This window comes from Coregonus clupeaformis, chromosome 2 (genome assembly GCF_020615455.1).
Source record: "Coregonus clupeaformis isolate EN_2021a chromosome 2, ASM2061545v1, whole genome shotgun sequence".
Taxonomy (NCBI): Eukaryota; Metazoa; Chordata; class Actinopteri; order Salmoniformes; family Salmonidae; genus Coregonus; species Coregonus clupeaformis.
In genome coordinates, this window is record NC_059193.1 from 40408647 (window position 1) to 40436529 (window position 27883).

At 41.9% G+C, this 27883-nt stretch overlaps 1 protein-coding gene across 2 annotated transcripts; it reads left to right on the forward strand.

Moving 5' to 3' along the window:
- Positions 1–61: 61 nt before the first annotated feature.
- On the forward strand, positions 62–27021 carry xpnpep2 (X-prolyl aminopeptidase (aminopeptidase P) 2, membrane-bound). Of its 2 annotated transcripts, none has more exons than XM_041842043.1 (21): positions 62–236; positions 836–897; positions 1419–1529; positions 1629–1692; positions 3192–3296; positions 7008–7094; positions 9048–9191; positions 11779–11880; positions 11981–12062; positions 12188–12404; positions 12586–12675; positions 13809–13918; positions 14017–14094; positions 14199–14270; positions 14450–14510; positions 16575–16644; positions 17082–17186; positions 17442–17501; positions 17659–17735; positions 18350–18439; positions 25651–27021. In XM_041842043.1, the coding sequence occupies exons 1-21, from the start codon at positions 188–190 to the stop codon at positions 25849–25851; spliced, it is 2037 nt and encodes a 678-aa protein (XP_041697977.1). In that variant the 5' UTR covers positions 62–187; the 3' UTR covers positions 25852–27021. The 2 variants fall into 2 exon arrangements, with proteins under 2 accessions (XP_041697977.1, XP_041697986.1); XM_041842052.1 differs by having other exon boundaries at positions 63–236; positions 12188–12389.
- Positions 27022–27883: the final 862 nt, after the last annotated feature.

Consider the following 27883-nt stretch of genomic DNA (forward strand, 5'->3'; position numbering starts at 1 on the left):
GAGAGAGAGAGAGAGAGAGAGAGAGAGAGAGAGAGAGAGAGAGAGAGAGACGTGGCAACACACTCACAGACACTGACACACACACCGATACACACACCTGTCTCACATACAGTACATTCACGCAGGAGCACAGGCATAGCCGTCACTCTCTCTGTGGAATCGCTGGTGGCAGACAGTTTGTGCCAAGATGCCCTTTTCTGACTGGCTCCTGGTTGGCACTCTTCTGGCACTTGGAGGTAAAAGTTTAGTTCTAACTTCATGTGATGATTGATGTATCCATATTAATAAGTGCACAGTGCATGATTTCTGTGCGAAAGGCTATGCGAGAGGCTTTTGGTTGGTAAAGGGTACATTAGAATTTGCCATCTGCTGTTTGTGTCATGCCTGTTGTATTATTCATTGGAATATCTTTGCATGGAATTTGCCTGAGAATGAATGTAATGAGAATGACACTCTATCAATGATTATGCATTCTGAAATGTTGTTTAGAAGTCAATCTTTTGATTGCTTCTATTGTCTTGTTTGAGAGTACTATCGTGTTGCACTGTGATTTTATGAAAGTTATTATACACGATTTGGCTGGCTGCTCTCTTCTTTGTCTACTTGCAGAGCTTCTACAATTTGGCATTTTCTCACCATTGCATTTAGTCCTCATTTGCCCCTGGATGAAGTTACATTGATTTTGGGGGACAAATCCCAGCGCTTACTATAATGTCTGATAAAATCAGTGACTGAACAACAACAGTACTCAACATTGATCTAGGAATGTGCTTACACAGCAGTATAATTGTCACTTTCCAAGGTCTCTTCCTCATTTGTTTTTTTCTCATTTCAGGAAGCTGGAATGTCATTCGTGCTGATGTTGGGTCTGAGAGGAACTGCTCTAAAATCCCACCGGTATGATGATCTAGGTCAGATGTAGTGCTGTTACACCATGTGTCTTTGTATACCATGTCCCTTCTGGGGACTCAAATAAATGTGTAGTGAATGAGTGTCAGGTCAGTGAATATATAATCAGGTCAGACACACAGTATGCAACCCTGCTTTTACAACTCTTAGTTTCACTCATTGGCATAATTAGCCTGGGCCCATATTTATAAAGAAACTCAAGAGTAGGCGTTCTGATTTAGAATCAGGTCCTCCCTGTCCATATAATTTGATTAATTATTATTTATTATTTTAAAAAACTAATCGTAGATCAGCACTTCTATTCTGAAACGCTTTATGAATACGGGGTAAGGAATCTACACTAAATATCGCTCAATTTCACTGTTGTTTTACTTTACTCATTCAGTCTGAGAAATCCACTCATCGTGACTCTGACAATCACGTTAATCATGCATTCATGTCAATAGGCGATTCACACAGATTTTATGGTTGGAATTCAGCCCTCTGACCCTGTCTTCTGTTTGTTCCAGTACCTGCCTTCCACCGTGGTCAACACTACCCTACGGCTGCAGGCCTTGAGGGAGGCTATGAGTTCTCTCAATGTCTCTGCCTACATCATCCCTGGGACAGACGCTCACCTGGTAGGAGTGTGTGTGTGTGTACGCATGTGTGTGTGCATGGTGACCAAGTGTGTGTGTATGTGTTGTGTGTGGTGCTGACAACATGTGTATCTCCTACAGAGTGAGTACATTGCCCCACGTGATGCACGGATGGCCTTTATGTCGGGCTTCACAGGCTCTGCAGGTAGGTATCTCTATGTCCTTTCCTCCCTTCTTTTTTCTCCCCTCCTCTCCTACTTCTCCTCCCCTCAGTTCTAAAATACCACACCCCCTTTATCTCCTCTTGTCTCAGTTTTAGTCCTTCCCATTCACCTCACCTCTACTTCTCAGTTCATCTCTCACCCCCCCTCCTCCTCCTCTCCCCTCCTCCTCCTTATCCTCTCCTACCTCCTAGTCCCACAGTCATTCCTCCCCTGTCCTCCACTTCTCCTACCCTCTCTTCCACTCCTCCATCTTCATTGCTTCTCCTTCTCACATCCATCAGCTCCCTGCCCCCTCCCCCACCCTCACAGAACCATTGATGAGTGACAGATGAGCTGTGAATCAGGGAGCTTCCATAGACCGATCAGCCTGGTCTCATAGACTAGAAGTAACATAGTAAACTCAAATCCGGGACACTGAAATTAGTATGATATGTTACATTTGGTATCGTTACATAAGACAAAAGGTTCTTAAGGCAAAAATGAAAGGAGGGTGGTGGGTCGGGGTTGATAGGTGGGTGTATAACGTGAACATCTACCAACATCTACCTAACCCTAACCCTAACCCTAACCCTAACCCAAAGGTTGTGTGTTCGAATCTCATCACGAACAACTTGAGCAAATTAGCAACTACTTACTACTTTTTAGCTACTTTGCAACTACGTAGCATGTTAGCTAACCCTTCCCCTGACCTTAACCCTTTAACCTAACTCCTAACCTTAACCCTAACCTTAACCCCTAGCCTAGCTAACATTAGCAACCTAGCTAACGTTAGCTTTAGCCACCTAGATAACATTAGCGACCTAGCTAACGTTAGCTTTAGAAACCTAGCTAACATTAGCAACAACAACTTGGAATTCGTAACATATCATATGTATTGCAAATTCGTAACATATTGTAAAAATTGCAATTCGTAACATATCATACGAATTGTAATTCGTAAAATATCAAATGAAATGGATGATGGACATCCACAAATTAATAGATACCATACTAAATGGAGGGAGACAGATTTACGTATACTATGTTAAGTCTACCCTTGAGTCCAGGTTGGACAGATTGATGGGGAGATCTATTCCTGGACTATTGCACTGACATAAACGGATGATCAATGCCATTTCTGTGCTAGAGCTCAGGCAGATGAATAGATCATTCCAAGCACAGTTAGAATTTCTCCCCTGAGAATAAGACAAGCAATTTTATAGTATTTTTTTTTTATCTGGCAGATGTTCAGATTAGTCTGAGTCTGGCAGTTTGCGATATATAAATAGAGGTCAACACCACTATTACAAAGCTGTTATGATTGTGTTATGAAAATTCCTTGAATGATTTGGTACATTTTGTGATCATTGGTACTGTTGTACGTCCCTCTGGTACGTACTTGTCATGTAAGTACTCTTAACTCTGAGATGACCACACAGCCATGCATCATTCAAACTGAACACAACTCTCCATGATGTGTAATGTAACCCTCCCTCCCCAGGCACAGCAGTGGTGACCCTGAACAAGGCGGTCCTCTGGACAGACAGTCGCTACTGGGTCCAGGCTGAACGCCAAATGGACTGCAACTGGGAGCTGGAGAGAGATGGTAAGATGATTTGATTTGATTTATTAGGATCTCTATTAGCCGATGTCAATGGCAATAGCTAGTCTTACTGGGGTCCGATATTTAACGGAAAATACATTACAGACAAAATACTTTAGAATTTACATACATTTAAAAACATTAACATGTAGATTGTGTGTGTAGTTTGTGTGCATGATACTTTATTGCAAAAAAGAGACTAGAGCTGCAGGCTGTGTTGACTAGACTAGAGCTGCAGACGGTTGACTAGACTAGAGCTGCAGACTGTGTTGTCTAGACTAGAGCTGCAGACTGTTGACTAGACTAGAGCTGCAGACTGTGTTGTCTAGACTAGAGCTGCAGACTGTTGACTAGACTAGAGCTGCAGACTGTGTTGACTAGACTAGAGCTGCAGGCTGTGTTGACTAGACTAGAGCTGCAGACTGTTGACTAGACTAGAGCTGCAGACTGTGTTGTCTAGACTAGAGCTGCAGACTGTTGACTAGACTAGAGCTGCAGACTGTGTTGTCTAGATTAGAGCTGCAGACTGTGTTGACTAGACTAGAGCTGCAGACTGTGTTGTCTAGACTAGAGCTGCAGACTGTTGACTAGACTAGAGCTGCAGACTGTTGACTAGACTAGAGCTGCAGACTGTGTTGTCTAGACTAGAGCTGCAGACTGTGTTGACTAGACTAGAGCTGCAGACTGTGTTGACTCAACTAGAGCTGCAGACTGTTGACTAGACTAGAGCTGCAGACTGTGTTGTCTAGACTAGAGCTGCAGACTGTGTTGACTAGACTAGAGCTGCAGACTGTGTTGACTCAACTAGAGCTGCAGACTGTTGACTAGACTAGAGCTGCAGACTGTGTTGTCTAGACTAGAGCTGCAGTGTGTTGACTAGACTAGAGCTGCAGACTGTTGACTAGACTAGAGCTGCAGACTGTGTTGACTAGACTAGAGCTGCAGACTGTTGACTAGACTAGAGCTGCAGACTGTGTTGTCTAGACTAGAGCTTAAGACTGTGTTGACTAGACTAGAGCTGCAGACTGTTGACTAGACTAGAGCTGCAGACTGTGTTGACTAGACTAGAGCTGCAGACTGTTGACTAGACTAGAGCTGCAGACTGTGTTGTCTAGACTAGAGCTGCAGACTGTGTTGACTAGAATAGAGCTGCAGACTGTGTTGACTAGACTAGAGCTGCAGACTGTTGACTAGACTAGAGCTGCAGACTGTGTTGTCTAGACTAGAGCTGCAGACTGTGTTGACTAGACTAGAGCTGCAGACTGTATTGACTAGACTAGAGCTGCAGACTGTTGACTAGACTAGAGCTGCAGACTGTGTTGACTAGACTAGAGCTGCAGACTGTTGACTAGACTAGAGCTGCAGACTGTGTTGTCTAGACTAGAGCTGCAGACTGTGTTGACTAGACTAGAGCTGCAGACTGTTGACTAGACTAGAGCTGCAGACTGTTGACTAGACTAGAGCTGCAGACTGTGTTGACTAGACTAGAGCTGCAGACTGTTGACTAGACTAGAGCTGCAGACTGTGTTGTCTAGACTAGAGCTGCAGACTGTTGACTAGACTAGAGCTGCAGACTGTGTTGTCTAGACTAGAGCTGCAGACTGTGTTGACTAGACTAGAGCTGCAGACTGTGTTGACTAGACTAGGGCTGCAGACTGTGTTGTCTAGACTAGAGCTGCAGACTGTTGACTAGACTAGAGCTGCAGACTGTTGACTAGACTAGAGCTGCAGACTGTTGACTAGACTAGAGCTGCAGACTGTTGACTAGACTAGAGCTGCAGACTGTGTTGTCTAGACTAGAGCTGCAGACTGTGTTGACTAGACTAGAGCTGCAGACTGTGTTGACTAGACTAGAGCTGCAGACTGTGTTGTCTAGACTAGAGCTGCAGACTGTTGACTAGACTAGAGCTGCAGACTGTGTTGTCTAGACTAGAGCTGCAGACTGTTGACTAGACTAGAGCTGCAGACTGTGTTGTCTAGACTAGAGCTGCAGACTGTGTTGACTAGACTAGAGCTGCAGACTGTGTTGCTTTCCTGTCTGCCTCCTCCTCTCATTTCAAATCCCCATCTCTATCTGAATGGAACTACGAAAGGAGAAAGGAATTACAATCATAAACACACACACAGAAAGCACACAGTGATAGGCATGCAAGCCATCAATTAATCAATCAAATGTATTTTATAAAGCCCTTTTTACATCATCAGCAGCACAAAGTTCTTTACAGAAACTGTACCCAGTCTACAACCCCAAAGAGCAAGCAATGCAGACGCAGAAGCACAGTGTCTAGGAAAAACTCCCTAGAACGCAGTAACATAGGAAGAAACCTAGAGAGAAACCAGGCTCTTCTGGCTGTACCGGGTGGAGATTTATGAGTACATACTGTATGGCCAATAAAACCAGATTTTTTTTTAAGGCATTCAAACGTTCATAGATGACCAGCTGGGTCAAATAATAACCATGGTGACTGTAGAGGGTACAACAGTTCAACACAATGTCAGTTGGCTTTTCATAAACAAACATTCAAAGTTTCAAAGTGAAAGGTGCAGCAGCAGGTAGGAAGTGAGGGGGTCGAACAGCAGGTCTGGGACAAGGTAGCACACCCGGTGTATTATCAAATATACAGTATACTGAACAAAAACATAAATGCAACATGTAAAGTGCTGGTCCCATGTTTCATGAACTGAAATAAAAGATCCCAGAAATTTTACATGCGCACAAAAAGCTTATTTCTCTAAAATTTTTGCACAAATTTGTTTACATCCCTGTTAGTGAGCATTTTATCCTTTGTCAAAATAATCCATCCACCTGACAGGTGTGGCATATCAAGAAGCTGATTTAACAGTATGGTCATTACACAGGAGCACCTTGTGCTGGGGACAATAAAAGGCCAAAATGTGCAGTTTTGTCACAACACAATGCCACAGATGTTTTGAGGGGGTGTGCAATTGGCATGCTGACTGCAGGAATGTCAACCAGAGCTGTTGCCAGATAACGTTATGTTCATTTCTCTACCATAAGTCACCTCTAACGTCGTTTTAGAGAATTTGGCAGTACGTCCAACTGACCTCACAACCGCAGACCACGTGTAACCACGCCAGCCCAGGGCCTCCACATCCGGCTTCTTCACCCGCGAGATCGTCAGAGGGGGAGGGGGTGTGCTGAGGAGTAGTTCTGTCTGTAATAAAGCCCTTTTGTGGAGAAAAACGATGATTGGCTGGGCCTGGAAAAACTCATTCTGATTGGTTATGCCCGCCCAGGCCCACCCATGGCTGCGCCCCTGCCCAGTCATGTGTAATCCATAGATTAGGGCCTAATGAATTCATTTCAGTTGACTGATTTCCTTATATGAACTGTAACTATATTTGAAATTGTTGCATGTTGTGTTTATTTTTTTGTTCAGTATATTATTATAATAGAGCTATGATAGAGGTAACCTTAAACAAACACATTGTCAATGCACCCAAATGGCCAACATTAATTTATGTAATCTGAACAAATGAAACTGTTCGGCAAGGAAGATGACTGTTGTGACAATGTTTACTCAAACAAATTTCTCCCACCAGGCACAACAACAGATACGTTTTAAATCCGCATAAAACTTTAATACATTTCACGCTAATCTCTTCATTAATTAATCGATCATACTTGATGTTCTGAAATCATTCAAAATGTGGGGAATAAATGTCTGTCCTATTGTTGCTTCTGCTCCACAGTATCCATCAGCAGTATAACTGACTGGCTGATTCGGGAGGTTTCGGACACTGACGACATCGGCTTTGACCCGTTCCTCTTCTCTATCCGTAAGGCAGCCCATAAAGATCCATGTCACACTTGACAGACTATGGCACTTTGGTTTAGCATCAATAAAGACATCAACCCAAACCGTATGGAAAATATTAATAGGCATTTTAATTATTAAGACCAACAAAACCAGTTGTTATACAGTAGTGACCATTCGCCTAATAGCGATAATTTGAAATAAGTATTAATGTACTATCTAATACAGTGCATTCGGAATGTATTCAGACCCCTTGACTTTTTCCGCATTTTGTTATGTTACAGCCTTATTCTAAAATTGATTAAATCGTTTTTTCCCCTCATCAATCTACACACAATACCCCATAATGGCAAAGCAAAAACATGTTTTTATACATTTTTGTACATTTATAAAAAAAAGAAAGAACTGAAATATGACATTTACATAAGTATTCAGACCCTTTACTCAGTACTTTGTTAAAGCACCTTTGGCAGCGATTACAGCTTCAAGTCTTCTTGGGTATGACGCTACAAGCTTGGCACACCTGTATTTGGGGAGTTTCTCCCATTCTTCTCTGCAGACTCTCTCAAGCTTTGTCAGGTTGGATGGGGAGCGTCGCTGCCCAGCTATTTTCAGATCTCTCCAGAGATGATCGATTGGGTTCAAGTCTGGGCTCTGGCTGGGCCACTCAAGAACATTCAGAGACTTGTCCCGAAGCCACTTGCGTTGTCTTGGCTGTGTGCTTAGGATCGTTGTTCTGTTGGAAAGTGAACCTTCGCCCCAGTCCGAGATCCTGAGCGCTCTGGAGCAGGCTTTCATCAAGGATCTCTCTGTACTTTGCTACGTTCATCTTTCCCTTGATCCTGACTAGTCTCCCAGTCCCTGCTGCTGAAAAACATCCCCACAGCATGATGCTGCCACCACCATGCTTCATCGTATGGATGGTGCCAGGTTTCCTCCAGACGTGAAGTTTGGCAATCAGGCCAAAGAGTTAAATCTTGGTTACATCAGACCAGAGTATCTTGTTTCTCATGGTCTGAGAGTCCTTTAGGTGCCTTTTGGCAAACTCCTAGCGAGCTGTCATGTGCCTTTTACTGAGGAGTGGCTTCCGTCTGGCCACTCTACCATAAAGGCCTGATTGGTGGAGTGCTGCAGAGATGGTTGTCCTGGAAGGTTCTCCCATCTCCACAGAGGAACTCTGGAGCTCTGTCAGAGTGACCATTGGGTTCTTGGTCACCTCCCTGACCAAGGCCCTTCTCCCCTGATTGCTCAGTTTGGCCAGGCGGCCAGCTCTAGGAAGAGTCTTGGTGGTTCCAAACTTCTTCCATTTAAGAATGATGGAGGCCACCGTGTTCTTAGGGACCTTCAATGCTGCAGAATTTTTTTTGTTACTCTTCTCCAGATCTGTGCCTTGACACAATCCTGTCTTGGAGCTCCACGGACAATTCGTTCGACCTCATGGCTTGGTTTTTCCTCTGACATGCACTGTCAACTGTGGGACCTTATATAGACAGGTGTGATCCTTTCCAAATCATGTCCAATCAATTGAATTTACCACAGGTGGACCCAATCAAGTTGTAGAAACATCTCAAAGATGATCAATGGAAACAGGATGCACCTGAGCTCAATTTCGAGTCTCATAGCAAAGGGTCTGAATACTTATTTAAATAAGGTATTTCTGTTTTATATTTTTAATACATTTGCAAACATTTCTAACAACCTGTTTTCACTTTGTCATTATGGAGTATTGTGTGTAGATTGATGAGGATTTGTATTTATTTAATCCATTTTAGAATAAGGCTGTAACGTAACAAAATGTGGAAAAAGGGAAAGGGTCTGAATACTTTCCGAATGCACTGTATATGCCACTATATATGCCAGCTAGCAGATGCTTTTATCCAAAATGACTTAAACTACAGTGAGTGCATATATGCTGTGTATGTGATCCCTTCAGGATGTACTACAGTATAATGGTTGTCTTTTCCACCCCCCATAGAAACCTATGAGTCCTACAGCTACAACCTAGTTCCAGCCAAGCTAATGCTGAAGTCCTTACCTGACAACCTGGTGGACAGAGTGTGGACAGACAGACCCCCCATCCCTCCTGATAACCTCATCCGCCTGCCCGACAGAGTCGTAGGTGTGTGTGTGTCAGTGTCTATCCATGTGTGTGAGTGTGTGCGTGTGTTGAGTGTGTGAGTGAGTGAGTAAGTTACTGTGCAGTTCCCTTAGCTCTGGGCTGATGAATAGATAAATACTTGCTAACAGCGCAGAAAGCCATAGGCTCACAAACTGTCATTAACATCCCCTTTAATTGCTTATGGCTGGCTATCACTGCAGGTAATTACTATGTGGAAAGGGGCCAATGAATGGGGTTGTACCATTAGTCTTGTCTCTGTGTGTTTCCCCAGATAATAATCACTGATACTCAGTGCTTGATTTGGGCCGGAGCTGTCCTGAACGCATACTGGCAAATCTAATTTTGGGGGAATTGCGTACCAGCTCCTCTATAAAAACAAAGTAGCCTATGACTGGCCCAGATTCACACACTGAGGCAAAACATTTTTTATCAAACCAGAATGAAGATGGGATCTTCACTGAATAGCAAGGGAGAGTGGGCATTCATTTCCTGTTTCCGCTTTGTTCAAGTTTATTTGCTGCTAGTCTGTGAATCTGTGACAGTAGGCTGTTCGAGATTGCACAGATTGAAAATGAGCCCGCCTGAATGGCATGATGCGCTGTTCCAAATTGTCAAATTATGGTTTGTAAAGTCATGAAAAGTAATGGAAATTAGTTTCATAAATGTTGTTAATGTAATTCATGAAAGCACACTTTTAAATATGATCAATCAATCAGCTGCTCAACAGGACCTCGATAAGCAGACTTGGGTGTTTCAGGGCTGTTTCAAAAACCAAACCTTCACACCCAGGAGCTCTCCAGATGGAGGGTTGACCACATGTTGACAACATGTGACTAACAGTGCAGTTCTATGTGGGGGGCTAAGTGCCTTGATCAAGTGCAACATGGCAGGAAGTGGTAGGTCTACACTGCATCAGACACAGCAGCTTTCCAGTGTCAATAATGCTTACTTTTTCATGTAGGCTATAATAATAGTCATGAAAATGTGGTTAAAAGTCTACGGAGAATTCATGGAAAATGTGTATAAACCATTAACAGTGAATAATCAGAGGTCTCTATAGCATAATGTCATTTGTGTTTTCTCTATGGTTTTACCTTTTTGGTTCCTATTATCATGATTAGACAGCAGTAGCAGTGCGTGGGTAAAATCACTGAGGAAGCCAAGCCAGAAAAAAAATAGCCATATTACAACCTATGTGTTGTGATAATTGCATTGTTTGCTCTATAACCTATTTGTTCAGATGCCTTTCGACTGTCACATACTGTATAGGCCTAAGGCTGAGACATAAAAATTCAACCACACCTTTGTTTCATCACAAAACCGGAGAGCAACCTCTGTCCAATGAAGTCCACAAAGCATATTACATGTAACAAACAATAACATGACCTACAGCATGGTCAAGCAAGTTAATGTTTCCAACATGTTTGGACTACTAAACAACTATTGATTTAGAACCACGGAGAGTAACCGCAAGTCCCAAAGAAAACAGGAGCTGCCTCCACTATTCCAGCACCATTTTAACTTCAACATTTTAACATAATCAAATCACCTGTGCTTAATCTAATGTAGTGACAACTCAAAGATACCAAAAACAATTTAGTCCAATCAACGTAAGCTAAATATGATGTGGCTGTCCATGGTTCTGATTTCTGTGTGTGTGCGTGCGTTCATGCAAGTACAAAAAACATGTTGACTCACCCTACTTGTAGAGAAACGCCAATGCCATCTTTCTCTCTTTATGTTTACGAAATGGTCTATGACTCTGTCATACAGTACACGCTTTTATTTTTATCCAGAGCGACTTACATCTAGCTACATATTGAACTTCCATCCTCTCAGGCCACATTGGCACATTGTAGGAATTTATGGTTGGATCAGAATCGCCGTTATAATCATTGGCCAGTACGGAGAATTAAGTAAAACCACAAGTCCAAATACCTATCTCCATCTATGGCTAATTTAGGAAAGGGCCAATTTTAGCTAGCCACCGGAGGACAACAACACAAAGAGATGCAACAATTCAAGTTGTTTCTGTCAATTACATATTGCTCTTGAAGTGATGTGATTGGAGTGAAGCCAAATCTAAACTGGCTTCACTTTACACTTTTTTTTGGTGCACCAGGACCATTCACAGATGAGCTCGCTCAGTTTAGCTCAATACTGATTGACTATTATTTTATACTTTTTTATCAAGGGAGGCCAAATGCTCGCTGGCTTCCCTTGCATTCAATGCTACAGGTGGCAACAATGTCATACTCTTTTTGACCTGACAGCATCAGATAGATGGCCTACACATACAGAGACAGAGGGGCGCTGTTTCACTCACTTGGATGCTTTCTCCGGTGAGATACATTCAGCCTCTTAAGAATTGAAGGAAAATTATGAAACACCAAGTGATGAAAGATAAATTATTTTAAATCTTGGTCAATTTGTTGGGGAAGCCTGGCTTCCCTTGGCATCCATGAATACACTCCACTGTTAGACCGTAAGTAAATGGAGGGATCATAAAACTAATGGCCATTATGGTGACCCAGAGTCTGTTTGTGTGTGTTTTCTCCTCTGGCGCCGACACACACCCATTTGACAGAGAGGACCTGGCAGATGAAAGTGGAACACATACGGACTCAGATGACAGAAAATCCTTACAAGCCCACAGCGGTCCTGCTCTCTGCTCTTGATGAGACTGCCTGTAAGAACGTCAAACCTGGACACTCCACATTCATATTCATTCACTTAACATTTAATCATTTGAAGTCTTCATTTCAGTCTTCTTATCTGCTCTGTTTCAGGGCTGTTTAATCTGCGTGGTAATGATGTGCCCTTCAACCCCTTCTTCTACTCCTACACACTACTGACCTTAAATGAGATCTGGTGGGTCTGAAGTCCTTTTCATCATGTAAAATATTGCTTTACAACGTTCAAACGTGCCCCTTGTGTACCATAAACGTTGTTCATGAGCCTATTGGTCTGTCGGCCTGTTTGTATCTCCCTCTCAGGTTGTTTGTACACAAGGACAGAGTGACAGAGGACTTGAAGTTATACTTGAACTCCACTTGTTACCTGGCCCACTGTGTGCAGTTGTTAGAATATGACCAAGTGCGGACAATGCTGAAGAACTACATGACCAGACTTGGTGTAAAAGTGTGGATCGGAACAGAGTACACCAACTATGCCCTGTACGAGCTCATCACTCCAGAAGTGAGGACAGGGGTGGTATATAACCTATTATTACACCCCTCAGTGACTGGGAAAGGTTCTTTCAATGTGTGGTATATTTATTTATCACGCCTCCCTACACTTTACTGTAGAAGTAGGTTGTTGTTGTGTCGCATTGCGTGTACATGAGTATGAACGGAGAGTATTAAAACCATATCTCTCTACCCCTCCATTTTAGGAGAAGCTACTGACCAGTGCCTACTCCCCGGTGCTGACCACTAAAGCAGTGAAGGACAAGACAGAGCAGCACATCCTGAGAGACGCTCATGTATGTGACACACACACCTATTTTCCCTAACTCCTAACCCTAACCTTAACCCCAAACCCCAAATCAAACCGTTAAGCCTAAAATAGCATTTTAACTAATTCAGAACTATTCTTATTTTCCTACCTTGTCAGGACATTCTGGTGACTTGTCAGGACATTATGGTCCTGATAAGGTAGGAAAACATGTACACACACACACACACAGCTGAAAACACAAGACTCCCTATTCCCTCTCTTTATTGAGTTGTGCTCTTATTAAGCCATAAAGTCTCACAACAGAGACGCCAGTGGCTCCAATAGCTGTCTGAGAGCATTCAGATCCAATGTGTTATCAGTTCATCTCAACAAGCCATACTTTTCCATATGGGGATTGTTATATTGGAGGCAAGATTGCATAAGTTTGCATTAGTGCTTTCAATACCCTTCATGGGATATCCTGTCTAAGATTTTCTGTCTTCTATCCATTACCATTAAAGTCAGTTTTTATGATTGGCACCAATAAAGCCCTTACATTTATGGTGTTATTATAAATTCCTCTATTCCTGTCGTCATGGCTGTCAGCTAATGGGGATCCGAATAAAGATACAGATCTGAGCTCGGCAGTAAGATATGACAGACTGTTGTCATGGCATTCACATTTCATATGGGCCATAATGACAAGGTGTTTGTATGGATTATGACTCTGGATGGAAGTTGTCCTTTGAATCAGATCTAGTAATCAGCTTACAAACCCTAACCTCAACCATTGCACACCCTAACCTCAAACATTACACACCATAACCTCAAACATTACACACCCTAACCTAAACCCTTACACACCCTAACCTAAACCATTACAAATCCTAACCTCCACCAGTTTGAAAATCTCAACCACTGTGGGGAAAAAACAGAAAGCTGATCTGAGATCAGGGGCCGTATTTATCAACTATCTCAGAATAGGAGTTCTGATTTAGGATCAGTATTATCTTTTAGATTGCAATTAATAAGATTACATGGACCTGATCCTAGATCAGCAGTCCTACTTTGAGACGATTGAAACATACAGCCCCAGGGTTCAGGGGTAACGTTCCTACTCCTTTGTTGCAAAAGGAGAAAACCTTGTGTGGTCTGATTGTCCTCTCTTGCTCTCCGTAGGTGAGGGATGCTGTGGCAGTCATACAGCTACTGATGTGGCTGGAAAAAGTTGTACCAGAGGGGAAAGAGACAGAGATGACAGCAGCATATTATGTCAATGAGTGTCGCAGGTGGGGAGAAGACACACACACACATGCATGTGTGCACGCACACACACTTAAGCAGACACACACACTTAATCGCTAACACTATCTTTGACACTTGACAGCAAGCAGAAGGACAGCAGGGGGCCAAGCTTTGAAACCATATCTGCCAGTGGGCCCAATGCTGCTCTGGCCCACTATAGGTATCTATAACTTTCTTTTCCACCTTGTCTCCTAATGTTTTTGCTTAGTATCTGCCTCACAGTACCACTAACTCTATTGTTTTGTCACAAACGTTGTGTTATAGCCCTTCTAATGCAACCAGCAGAAAGCTTACTGTTGATGAGATGTACCTGGTGGACTCTGGTGGCCAGTATCTGTGAGTAGAGAAGCTTTCTCACTATAGTTGAGAATGTAGTTATCACCATAGAATTACAAATAACACATTAGATTAGCAATTTAATAGGATCTCTATGGTAAACACTTGCAGTATATTTTTCAGTTATTATCCATATTGAATCAAATGTGAGCCATGACTTGTGTTCTTGAAATCCATAGAGATGGGACCACTGACATCACACGAACTGTTCACTGGGGGACCCCCACCGAGATGCAGAAGGTACAGGTGGCCCTATGGGGCTAAGTAGCTTTATACAGTTGAAGTTGGAAGTTTACATAAACTTAGGTTGTTTACAAACTATAGTTTTGGCAAGACGGTTAGGACATCTACTTTGTGCATGACACAAGTTTTCCAACAATTGTTTACAGACAGATTATTTCACTTATAATTCACTGTATCACAATTCCAGTGGGTCAGAAGTTTACATACACTAAGTTGACTGTGCCTTTAAAAAGTTTGGAAAATTCCAGAAAATGATGTCATGGCTTTAGAAGCTTCTGACAGGCTAATTGACATAATTTGAGTCAATTGGAGGTGTACCTGTGGATGTATTGCAAGTCCTACCTTCAAACTCAGAGCCTCTTTGCTTGACATCATGGGAAAATCAAAAGAAATCAGCCAAGACCTCAGAAAGAAAATTGTAGACCTCCACAAGTCCAGTTCATCCTTGGGAGCAATTTCCAAACGCCTGAAAGGAACTACATTAATCTGTACAAACAATAGTACGCAAGTATAAACACCATGGGACCACGCAGCTGTCATACCGCTCAGGAAGGAGACGCGTTCTGTCTCCTAGAGATGAACGTACTTTGGTGCGAAAAGTGCAAATCAATCCCAGAACAACAGCAAAGGACCTTGTGAAGATGCTGGAGGAAACAGGTACAAAAGTATCTATATCCACAGTAAACGAGTCCTATATCGACATAACCTGAAAGGCCGCTCAGCAAGGAAGAAGCCACTGCTCCAAAACCGCCATAAAAAAGCCAGACTACGGTTTGCAACTGCACATGGGGACAAAGATCGTACTTTTTGGAGAAATGTCCTCTGGTCTGGTGAAACAAAAATAGAACTGTTTGGCCATAATGACCATCATTATGTTTGGAGGAAAAAGGGGGTGCCTTGCAAGCTGAAGAACACCATCCCAACCGTGAAGCATAGGGGTGGCAGCATCATGCTGTGGGGGTGCTTTGCTGCAGGAGGGACTGGTGCACTTCACAAAATAGATGGCATCATGAGGAAGGAAAAGTATGTGGATATATTGAAGCAACATCTCAAGACATCAGTCAGGAAGTTAAAGCTTGGTCGCAAATGGTTCTTCCAAATGGACAATGACCCCAAGCATATTTCCAGAATTGTGGCAAAATGGCTTAAGGACAACAAAGTCAAGGTATTGGAGTGGCCATCACAAAGCCCTGACCTCAATCCTATGGAAAATGTGTGGGCAGAACTGAGAAAGCGTGTGAGCAAGGAGGCCTACAAACCTGACTCAGTTACACCAGCTCTGTCAGGAGGAACGGGCCAAAATTCACCCAACTTATTGTGGGAAGCTTGTGGAAGGCTACACGAAACGTTTGACCTAAGTTAAACAATTTAAAGGCAATGCTACCAAATACTAATTGAGTGTATGTAAACTTCTGACCCACTGGGAATGTGATGAAATAAATAAAAGCTGAAATAAATAATTCTCTCTACTATTATTCTGACATTTCACATTCTTAAAATAAAGTGGTGATCCTAACTGACCTAAGACAGGGAATTTTTACTAAGATTAAATGTCAGGAATTGTGAAAAACTGAGTTGAAATGTATTTGGCTAATGTGTATGTAAACTTCTGACTTCAACTGTATATACCAGGGATGGGCAACTTTGATGGGGGTGGGGGCCACAAAAAATCTGAACTCATCATGAGGGGCCGCAGTGGCGTGTGGGTCTGCGTACCCACATCCATACCAACACATGCAGTCAGAGCTGGCCCTAGCCTTTTGGGGGCCCTAAGTGAAATTGTATTACCTCTGTCAAATGAATATGTAGATATATAAATGACCTTTATACCTGATATACAGTGGGGAGAACAAGTATTTAATACACTGCCGATTTTGCAGGTTTTCCTACTTACAAAGCATGTAGAGGTCTGTAATTTTTATCATAGGTTCACTTCAACTGTGAGAGATGGAATCTTGTTCTCCCCATTGTATACCTTTATGTAGCCTATAGTTATTTCATACGTCTATTCTCATAATTTCAAACCAATTCTCTGATCAACACCGTTCTCTCACATCAAAGGAAGCCTTCACTCGTGTGCTCATGGGAAATATTGAGATCTCTCGGACCATCTTCCCCTCAGGGACAAAAGGTGAGTGCAATGCAATTTACAACTTCACCGAAGCAGATGTTCATTCACGTCACACTGTCAGAGGTTACTACTGGTGGATATGTAAAAGCATACGAGTGATATTCTATACAACCACAAGAGGGCCCTCTTTTTTCACTAGTCCCCTAGCAAGGTGATTTTGTGCTTATTTTACAAAAAGTACATTGGGTCTGTCTGAGGCCCTGTTTGTTGAATACTTTGAAAATTCATCTTTCCTTCTTTGAGATCGCTGATCTGACATGACTGTATTTGTGAAAGGTATATGAGGGAACCTTTACTTTCACGGTTGTGTTAAATCAGTGATTACTTCAAGAGAGGAAGTAAAAATACATGTTTTAAAGTATGCCATCAAGAAGTGGTTGTAAAGGCTTGAAGGATGTTTTACACCAGGGCACGTTAACGCTTTTGTTTATCAACAGGTGTTAACATGGAGATGCTGGGGCGCCGGGCATTGTGGGAAGTGGGCCTGAACTACGGCCATGGAACGGGTCACGGCGTGGGAAACTACTTTGGCGTCCATGAGTGTATAATTGCTTTACTCATTGTATCTTTTTAGTCTATCATCTTTAGTATCGTTTTATGATACTGATATTCAGAGTTGTTATGATTTCATTGTAGTCAAGGTGACGTGAAAGAAATGTGCCAATCACACTGTATTATTTTATCTAAATGCAAAATAAAACCCTTGAATAATACACTATTGAAAATAACAGAAGGAAATTAAAGTAGCTCTATGTGACCATAGAGTTTTGGATTTTACAAATCTTATTCCATCACAGGGCCTGTTGGCTTTCAGAGCAATAACATTCCATTCCGGGAAGGCATGTTCACGTCTATAGGTAAGATCTTACCAAATCAAATTTGTGTCCTTATCTTCAATTAACATCTTGAGGTTCATCATAAGGTTCATTTAGATTTTTTAGCTGCCATTTTGACTTGAATGAATAGGAAGAGAATGGAGACCTTTATTTCATGAGCAGGTTGTATCTATTCCAGAACCAGGATATTACAAGGAAAATGACTTTGGGATCCGTATTGAAGATGTTGTCGTCATCGTGCCAGCTCACACAAAGGTAGATAAACTATTTAACTACAGCATTTTTATTAAACATGTGGAAATACCAGATAAGTGTGGGTAAATATTAATAACATTTAACTATGATGGGGATGTATTAAAGCTGTGAAAAGATTCTAGCTATCCATAATATGACGTCAATTGTCAGATGTCAAATGTAGAATGTCTGAAAATTACGTGTTTCCAAATGTGCGATTTTTACCTGTGAAATGTCCGAAAATCATGTGTTTCACGTGTGAAATCGGCTTCATGAGACGTGACTTTTCCATAAGGGATGTCAACGGTTGTGTTCCAGCCCGGCTTCAGGCATTGTATCAACCAATAGTTGTGTGCCACGTCATCGACTGCGCAGTCGACATCAGATTGCTATATTATATGATGTGGTTTGCTGATAAGTTAAACCCATTTGTATTTGTAGTTATTAGGGATTCCCATTAGTTGGTGCCAAGGCAGCAGCTACTCTTCCTGGGGTCCAAACACATTAAGGCACTTACATCACACATACAATGGTTGTGAGATCTGGCATGTGTCTGCAATGTAGTCCGCTAGGAATGTGGCCAAAGACTGTGACAATCATTGACTTTCTACCCTTTGTGTATTTGTCTCCTGCAGTATGGCCATAATTACCTGACCTTTGAGACTGTGTCATTAGTCCCGTATGACAGGAAGCTGATTGACACTGCTCTCATGAGCGCACAACAGGTAAGAAACACATGGTGTTGACACTTAACTTGTACCCTCTGTCATGAGGCCTACTTACTGCAATGACAGCAGATATCACATCATCAGCAGTCATGATAAAACATCCTCACCAGTCATCACAGCTAGTGTCAGCTTAATTAACAACTGAATTAAGACTGACATGATGTCCATCATACAATTACATATTTAATGTAATTTAATATATATTTAAATTTAAATATTTGTTATTTATTATATAGAATCCCACTTTGTAAAATGTGTAATTTGATATGATCTCTGTGATGTACATTAGGTCATTATTATGACTGCATTATAGTTATGACTGAAGGTTCAAAAACATTGAAAGGTTCAATTATCTGTGACATCTAGTATGATAGCATGAGGTAAATACACATTAGAGCTTCAGACTGACAGGTTGAGGTGTATTCATGCTGATAGTGTGGGTTTCCTCTGAAAATCCCCCTCATAGTTTTCAGGCAGCTTTCAAGACCTGCAAGTTTTTTTGGAGAAACCACGTATGAAGTTTATCAGCAGTGATATTACTTTCTATTCGTGGTCTCAGAGAAAACAAAGCCAGCACTTTCATTTTGTACATGTAGCCTGATCCGTAATCTACTCCTTTATGTTCAGCCGTGCTGCCTTGTTTTATTGTAAACAGTGCTCATATATTATGCAATTTGAATAAAGTTAGCTACACCTGTCACTAAAAGTGAATCTCACACTATTTCTGGACACACACATAATATGACTACTGTAAAAGCCATAAAAACTTTAAAATGTCTCTCCTGTGAAGTAGTGATGTGCAACATGCGCATAGCTTCTTGAAATGGGTCACACATGTCCTATTTTAGTACTGCTACTGTTTTGATTTGATTTATTAGGATCCCCATTAGCCGACGCCAATGGCGACAGCTAGTCTTACTGGGGTCTGACGTATAACGAAAAATACATCACAGACAAAATACTTTACAATTGCCATGCATTTAAAAACATTAACATGTAGTGTGTGTGTGTGCATCTATCAGTTACACATATATGTCAATACATACACACAAGTAGGTCACGGGGGAGAGGCATTGTGCCGTGAGGTGTTGCTTTATTTGTTTTTTGAAACCAGGTTTGCTGTTCACTTGAAACCAGGTTTGCTGTTCACTTGCGCTATATAAGATGGTAGGGAGTTCCATGCACTCATGGCTCTGTATAATACTGTACATTTCCTTGAATTTGTTCTGGATCTGGGGACTGTGAAAAGACCTCTAGTGGCATGTCTGGTGGGGTAAGTGTGTGTGTGTCAGTGCTGTGTGTAAGTTGACTATGCAAACAATTAGGAAATACCAACACATTAATGTTTCTTAAAAGAACAAGAAGTGACACAGTCAGTCTTTCCTCAACTCTTAGACAAGAGAGACTGGCATGCATAGTATTAATATTAGCCCTCTGATTACAATGAAGAGCAAGACGTGCCACTCTGTTCTGGACCAGCTGCAGCTTAACTAGGTCTTTCTTTTGCAGCGCTTGACCATACAATAATCAAGATAAGATCAAACTAGAGCCTGCAGGACTTGCTTTGTGGAGTGTGGTGTCAAAAAAGCATAGTATCTCTTTATTACGGACAGACCTCTCCCCATCTTTACAACCATTGAATCTATATGTTTTGACCATGACAGTTTACAATCTAAGGTAACACCAAGAAATTTAGTCTCCTCAACTTGTTCAACAGCCACACCATTCATTACCAGATTCAGCTGAGGGTCTAGAATGATTTGTACCAACTACAATGCTCTTAGTTTTAGAGATGTTCAGAAGCAGTTTATGACTAGCCACATATTACAAAACAGTCTGCAACTCTTTGTTAAGGGCTTCAGTGACTTCATTAGCTGTGGTTGCTGATGTGTATTTGGTTGAATCATCAGCATACATGGACACACATACTTTGTTTAATGACAGTGGCAGGTCTTTGGTAAAAATAGACAAGAGTAGAGGGCCTAGAGAGCTGCCCTGCAGTACATTAGAGACGTTTCCATTAAAGAAAATCCTCTGAGTTTTTTTTTTGATAGATAGCTCTGAATCCACGATATGGCAGAGGTTGAAAAGCCATAACACATACATTTTCTCAACAAGAGGTAATAATATCAAAGGCTGCACTGAAATCTAACAGTACAGCTCCCACAATCTTCTTATTATCAATTTCTTTCAACCAATCATCAGTCATTTGTGTCATTTCAGTACATGTTGAGTGCCCTTCTCTATAAGCATGCTGAAAGTCTGTTGTTAATTTGTTTACAGGGAAGTAGCATTGTATTTGATCAAACAAAAATGTTTCCAACAGTTTGCGAAGAGCTGACAGCAAGCTGATACAGCTGTAGGTCTGCTGTTAGAACCAGTAAAGGCAGCTTTACCACTCTTGGGTAGCGGAATGACTTTGGCTTCCCTCCAGGCCTGAGGACAAAGACTTTCCTTTAAACTCAGATTAAAGATATGACAGATAGGAATGGCTATAGAGTCAGCTACCATCCTCAGTAGCTTTCCATCTAAGTTGTCAATGCCAGGAGGTTTATCATTATTGATCGGTAACAATATTTTTTCCACCTCTCCCACACTAACTTTACACAATTCTAACTTGCAATGCTTTTCTTTCATTATTTGTTTTTTAATACGAGTACGATGGCTCACCGTTCGTTGTTGGCACTTCCTGCCTAAATTTGCCCACTTTGCCAATTAAGTAATCATTAAAATAATTGGCAAATGGTTTTGTGATGAATAAGCCATCTGATTCGATGAAAGGTGGAGTTGAATTTGTCTTTCTGCTCATCATTTCATTTAAAGTACTCCAATGTTTTTTTCCCATCATTCTTTATATCATTGATCTTGACTTCATAATACAGTTTCTACTTCTTTTTGTTGACTTTAGTCACAAAATGTCTCAATTTCCAGTAAGTCAGCCAGTCAGACCTATTATTCACTCGGTTTGCCCCATCTCTTTCAGCCATACAGTTTTTCAATTCCTCATCAATCCATGGAGCCTTAACAGTTCTAACAGACAGTTTCTTAACAGGCGCATGTTTATCAATAATTGGAAGTAACAATTTCATAAATTCATCAAGTGCAGCGTCTGGATGCTCCTTATTAATCACATCAGACCAACAAATATTTTTAACATCATCCACATAAGAGGCATAGCTAAATATTTTGTATGATCTCTTATACACTATTTTAGGTCCAGCTTTTGGAACTTTGGCTTTCCTGGATGTAGCCACTATATTGTGATCACGGCATCCAATGGGTTTCGGATACAGCTTTAGAACAAAGTTCTACAGTATTAGTAAAAATGTGATCAATACATGTGGATGATCTTGTTCCTGTAGTGTTTGTAAACACCCTGGTCGGTTGATTAATAGGGCGGCAGGTAGCTTAGTGGTTAAGAGCGTTGTGCCAGTAACCGAAAGGTCGCTGGTTCTAATCCCCGAGCCGACTAGGTGAAAAATCTGTCGATGTGCCCTTGAGCAAGGCACTTAACCCTAATTGCTCCCCGGGCGCCGAAGACGTGGATGTCGATTAAGGCAGCCCCCCGCACCTCTCTGATTCAGAGGGGTTGGGTTAAATGCGGAAGACACATTTCAGTTGAATGCATTCAGTTGTACAACTGACTAGATATCTCCCTTTCCCTTTCCCTTTCCCTAATAACCTGAACCAGATTACAGGCACTGATTACAGTGAGAAGCTTCCTCTTGAGCGGACAGCTTGATGAAAACCAGTCAATATTCAGGTCCCCATGAAATTAGACCTCTCTGTTTACATCACATTCACTATCAAGCATTTCACACACATTATTTAGATACTGACTGTTAGCAGTTGGTGGCCTATAGCAACACCCCAAAAGGCTTTAGATGTGCCAGGTGACCCTGCAACCACAACACTTGACATAAGATCTTCTCTAAGCATTACAGGGATATGGCTCTGAATATATACAGCAACCCTTCCCCCATAAGCATTCCTGTCTCTTCTATAGATGTTATATCCGTGTATTGCTACTGATGTGGCTAATATATTAATGTTTTCTGATGTTAGCAAGTTATTGATTTCATTAACCTTATTTCTAAGGCTACATATATTAATATGAGCTATGCTCAGCCCTTTCCTGGGTAGCTCATCAGCCATAGACATAATATGGAAAAGAGCAAACAAAGCAAGATAAAAAATATATACATTCACTGTGTGTGTATATGTGACCAACCGCCTTGATTCGGTCTTATGTAGCAAAATTTGAAATGGTGTTTTTTACATTGGATAAAAGCAGAGACACAGAGCTACAAAATGGTATATCGGACACTGCATATGAGGAACAATGGGAAAGTAATTCTGCTTTGAAAGTTGATAAATTTGTAATCTCACTTTTGAGAAAATGGCCTTTGAATGTTTTGGTACCTACTGAAGAGCTCTTCTTTGTCTACACCCATTCAGCATCGTTCACACCCTGTTAAGCTTTAGTCCCACCCATCTCGTTTCACTCTCGGAACGTTCAGAGTGCACACTGGACGCTCTGGCTGAGGAGTAGGGTTGATCCGAGCGTTCTGACCTCACAACGGCAGTGAAGCACCCAAGCTAAGCACCCATTTAATGAGAGAACACCCCACTGACCATTTTACTCACCCTAGCAGAGCTGGTTAGACTGTGTTCATGTTATTCAGAGCGTTGGTGACTGTAACTGTGCTGCTGGCAACAATATAACTACGCTTTTTTGCCAACATTTACTGACACGGCCATATTCAACGGGTGTTGAGCGTTCGTAAATTCATCAGTTATTCTGCGATCTGGCATACTCAGAATGAATTTACGAACGCACCCGAAATGTTTACTTGCATAGTGGAGTCTTTTGTTAAGAAATGTAGCTAGCTAGCTAGGTAAACAATTAACCATAATCCCAAACCATGACGTTACTACCCTGCATGAATCTGCAGGTAGCTAACCAACCAGGTTCAATGTTAGCTAGCTAACATTAGGCTATAACTAGCCAAGCAAATGGCTCTGAGAAATGAATAACAAGATCGTACATGTAACGTTAGCTAGCGAGCCAGCCAGCTAACATTAGCTAGCTAGCTAAACAATTAACAATACCAACTCATGACGTTACTGCCCTGCATGAATCTGCAGGTAGCTAACCAAGTTGCCATAATTACTGTGTAAGTCTATGGAAGGGGGTGAGAGCCATGAGCCTCCTAGGTTTTGTATTGAAGTCAATGTACCCAGAGGATGACGGAAACTAGCTGTACTCCGGCTACACAATGGTGCTACCCTACAAAGTGCTGTTGAGGCTACTGTAGACCTTCATCACAAAACAGTGTGTTGTAATCAATTATTTGGTGATGTGAATATATTTAGCATAGTTTTATCTAAAAATGATCACTTTTTTAAGGTTTCACAGTTTAAAAAATTCATAAATTCACTGAGAAGGATGGTCCTCCCTTTCATCCTCTGAGGAGCCTCCACTGGTGCATGTGGCATGTGTAAATGCATGTACAGTGGGGAAAAAAGTATTTAGTCAGCCACCAATTGTGCAAGTTCTCCCACTTAAAGAGATGAGAGAGGCCTGTAATTTTCATCATAGGTACATGTCAACTATGACAGACAAATTGAGATCCAGAAAATCACATTGTAGGATTTTTAATGAATTTATTTGCAAATTATGGTGGAAAATAAGTATTTGGTCACCTACAAACAAGCAAGATTTCTGGCTCTCACAGACCTGTAACTTCTTCTTTAAGAGGCTCCTCTGTCCTCCACTCGTTACCTGTATTAATGACACCTGTTTGAACTTGTTGTCAGTATAAAAGACACCTGTCCACAACCTCAAACAGTCACACTCCAAACTCCACTATGGCCAAGACCAAAGAGCTGTCAAAGGACACCAGAAACAAAATTGTAGACCTGCACCAGGCTGGGAAGACTGAATCTGCAATAGGTAAGCAGCTTGGTTTGAAGAAATCAACTGTGGGAGCAATTATTAGGAAATGGAAGACATACAAGACCACTGTAATCTCCCTCGATCTGGGGCTCCACGCAAGATCTCACCCCGTGGGGTCAAAATGATCACAAGAACGGTGAGCAAAAATCCCAGAACCACACGGGGGGACCTAGTGAATGACCTGCAGAGAGCTGGGACCAAAGTAACAAAGCCTACCATCAATAACACACTACGCCGCCAGGGACTCAAATCCTGCAGTGCCAGACGTGTCCCCCTGCTTAAGCCAGTACATGTCCAGGCCCGTCTGAAGTTTGCTAGAGTGCATTTGGATGATCCAGAAGAGGATTGGGAGAATGTCATATGGTCAGATGAAACCAAAATAGAACTTTTTTGGTAAAAACTCAACTCGTCGTGTTTGGAGGACAAAGAATGTTGAGTTGCATCCAAAGAACACCATACCTACTGTGAAGCATGGGGGTGGAAACATCATGCTTTGGGGCTGTTTTTCTGCAAAGGGACCAGGACGACTGATCCGTGTAAAGGAAAGAATGAATGGGGCCATGTATCGTGAGATTTTGAGTGAAAACCTCCTTCCATCAGCAAGGGCATTGAAGATGAAACGTGGCTGGGTCTTTCAGCATGACAATGATCCCAAACACACCGCCCGGGCAACGAAGGAGTGGCTTCGTAAGAAGCATTTCAAGGTCCTGGAGTGGCCTAGCCAGTCTCCAGATCTCAACCCCATAGAAAATCTTTGGAGGGAGTTGAAAGTCTGTGTTGCCCAGCGAGAGCCCCAAAACATCACTGCTCTAGAGGAGATCTGCATGGAGGAATGGGCCAAAATACCAGCAACAGTGTGTGAAAACCTTGTGAAGACTTACAGAAAATGTTTGACCTGTGTCATTGCCAACAAAGGGTATATAACAAAGTATTGAGAAACTTTTGTTATTGACCAAATACTTATTTTCCACCATAATCTGCAAATAAATTCATTAAAAATCCTACAATGTGATTTTCAGGATTTATTTTTCTCATTTTGTCTGTCATAGTTGACGTGTACCTATGATGAAAATTACAGGCTTCTCTCATCTTTTTAAGTGGGAGAACGTGCACAATTGGTGGCTGACTAAATACTTTTTTTCCCCACTCTATGTGTGTGCGTGCCAGCTTACTGTGGTGTGTGGCACTGGTTTGCTGCTCATGTGTGTCTGTGTCCCACTGACCCATTCTCCACTGTTATCCCCTTCAGCTGCAGTGGCTGGATAAGTACTACCTGACCATACGTGAGCTAATGGGGGCGGAGCTGGACAGGCAGGGCCTGACAGAGGAGAAGAAGTGGATGCTGAAGCACACAGTGCCTTTCCAGAGTGCCACTGCTTCTGCTGCCGTCTCCTCCCTCAGCCTGACCCTCACCGCCCTAGCCACCGCCCTCCTCCACAACCTCCTCTGAGGAGCCTCCATCCCTCGCTCCACTTCTCCTGCCATCTCTCCCTCCATCTCTCAATCCTTCTCTCCCTTTATCTCATCTCACTCCATCTCTTATGGCTAGTATTATTATGTTAGCTGTCAGCCTATGCAGTGCCTGTGCATAGTAAATGTATTGTTGTCGTTCAATGTTTGATTTCAATGAATGTTTTGATTACTACCTTTTAGTTGATTTCAATTCGTTTTTTCAGTATTTGGTGATATATGTTCAGCTGCTTTGTTTTGTCACTTTTTGATGTGTCCAACCTCTCTGTGTTTCGAATCCGTTTTTTTGTATGTAATTTATTAAAATATGATTATTTTAAAGTTTATGAGTACCATTTGTTAACCGACCTGTTATTCAGTACTTACTTTCCGTGTAGAATGCTTTCAATGTATATCAAGCATACTTTGTCCCTGAAGAAAAAGTTGAACCAAACAAACTCAATATAAAACACTACATTACAAGATGGCCATGATGAAACAATGAATGTTGTATTGTAATCTGTGCCTGTTAGCACTTTGTGAGGGACAGATAATTGGGGTCATCATCACATGCTGAGTGTTAATCAGTGTCTCTAAAAGCAGCCATTGTCACTGTCTGATATGAGTCACACCCCCCCCCAACCATCTGAACAGCTCTTGAGGTTCGTCTAGCTGTGCCACATGTGAAGAACTAGTGCCAGTGAGACAGGGGCTGTTGCTTGGCAACAGACCTGTCAGAGCTGCAGGAAGGTGTGAATGTGGGTTTTACAAAGACGTCCGCCCTGCTGCACGCTTTTGTTTGACTTGCATCCCTCCCACATTCGAAAACAAGTTTTCATAAGAAGAGAAAGATGGCTTTTCTTTGTTATATTTCTTTTGTTGTTGGTTAGATGACACTGTCCATTTAACTCTCTGTGTGTGTTTGAAATGGTTGGGTCTGTGGCTATTGCCACTGGAGAAAGAGGAACAATGCAATGACTAATTGATGTTGAAAATATGAGCTCATTGTCTCTGTGTAAGCAACATTTCCCTACAACCTGAACACAGTTTTAGTAAATGTACTATCTCTTAACTTTCACATTGTCCCTAAATGAAGTGTATACTGTTGTATATACTGTACATCCACTTGGATAGCTACTGTTTGTTCTTTCAATGAAACCAGTATATCTTATGCTGAATATTGTTTATTTATCCTTTTGTCCCTCAAACGTTTGTACAAACACACAAAACCTCAAACTTGCAGCCAACCTTCGATTCGAATGAAGAGGAAACTAAACTAGGGCATCCTCTAGTCATGTCGTTTGTCAACCCTCCAAAATAATACATTTAACATGTAAAATACATTCGGAAAGTATTCAGACCCCTTGACTCTATTCACAAGTTTCAGCCTTATTTTAAAATAGATTAAGAAAACATTTTCCCTCATCAATCAACACACAATACCCCATAATGACAAAGCAAAAACTGGTTTTTAGAAATGTTTGCAAATGTATAAAGGAAAAACGGAAATACACATTTACATAAGTATTCAGACCCTTTACTCAGTACTTTGTTGAAGCACCTTTGGCAGCAATTACAGCCTTGAGTCTTCTTGGGTATGACGCTACAAGCTTGGCACACCTGTATTTTGGGAGTTTCTCCCATTCTTCTCTGCAGATCCTTTCAAGTTCTGTCAGGTTGGATGGGGAGCATCGCTGCACAGCTATTTTCAGGTCTCTCTAGAGATGTTAGATCGGGTTCAAGTCCGGACTCTGGCTGGGCCACTCAAGGACATTCAGAGACTCGTCCCGAAGCCACTCTTGCATTGTCTTGGCTGTGTGCTTAGGGTCGTTGTCCTGTTGGAAGGTGAACCTTCGCCCCAGTCTGAGGTCCTGAGCGCTCTGGAGCAGGTTTTCATCAAGGATCTCTCTGTACTTTGCTACGTTCATCTTTCCCTCGATCCTGACTAGTCTTTCAGTACCTGCCGCTGAAAAACATCCACACAGCATGATGCTGCCACCACCATGCTTCACCGTAGAGATGGTGCCAGGTTT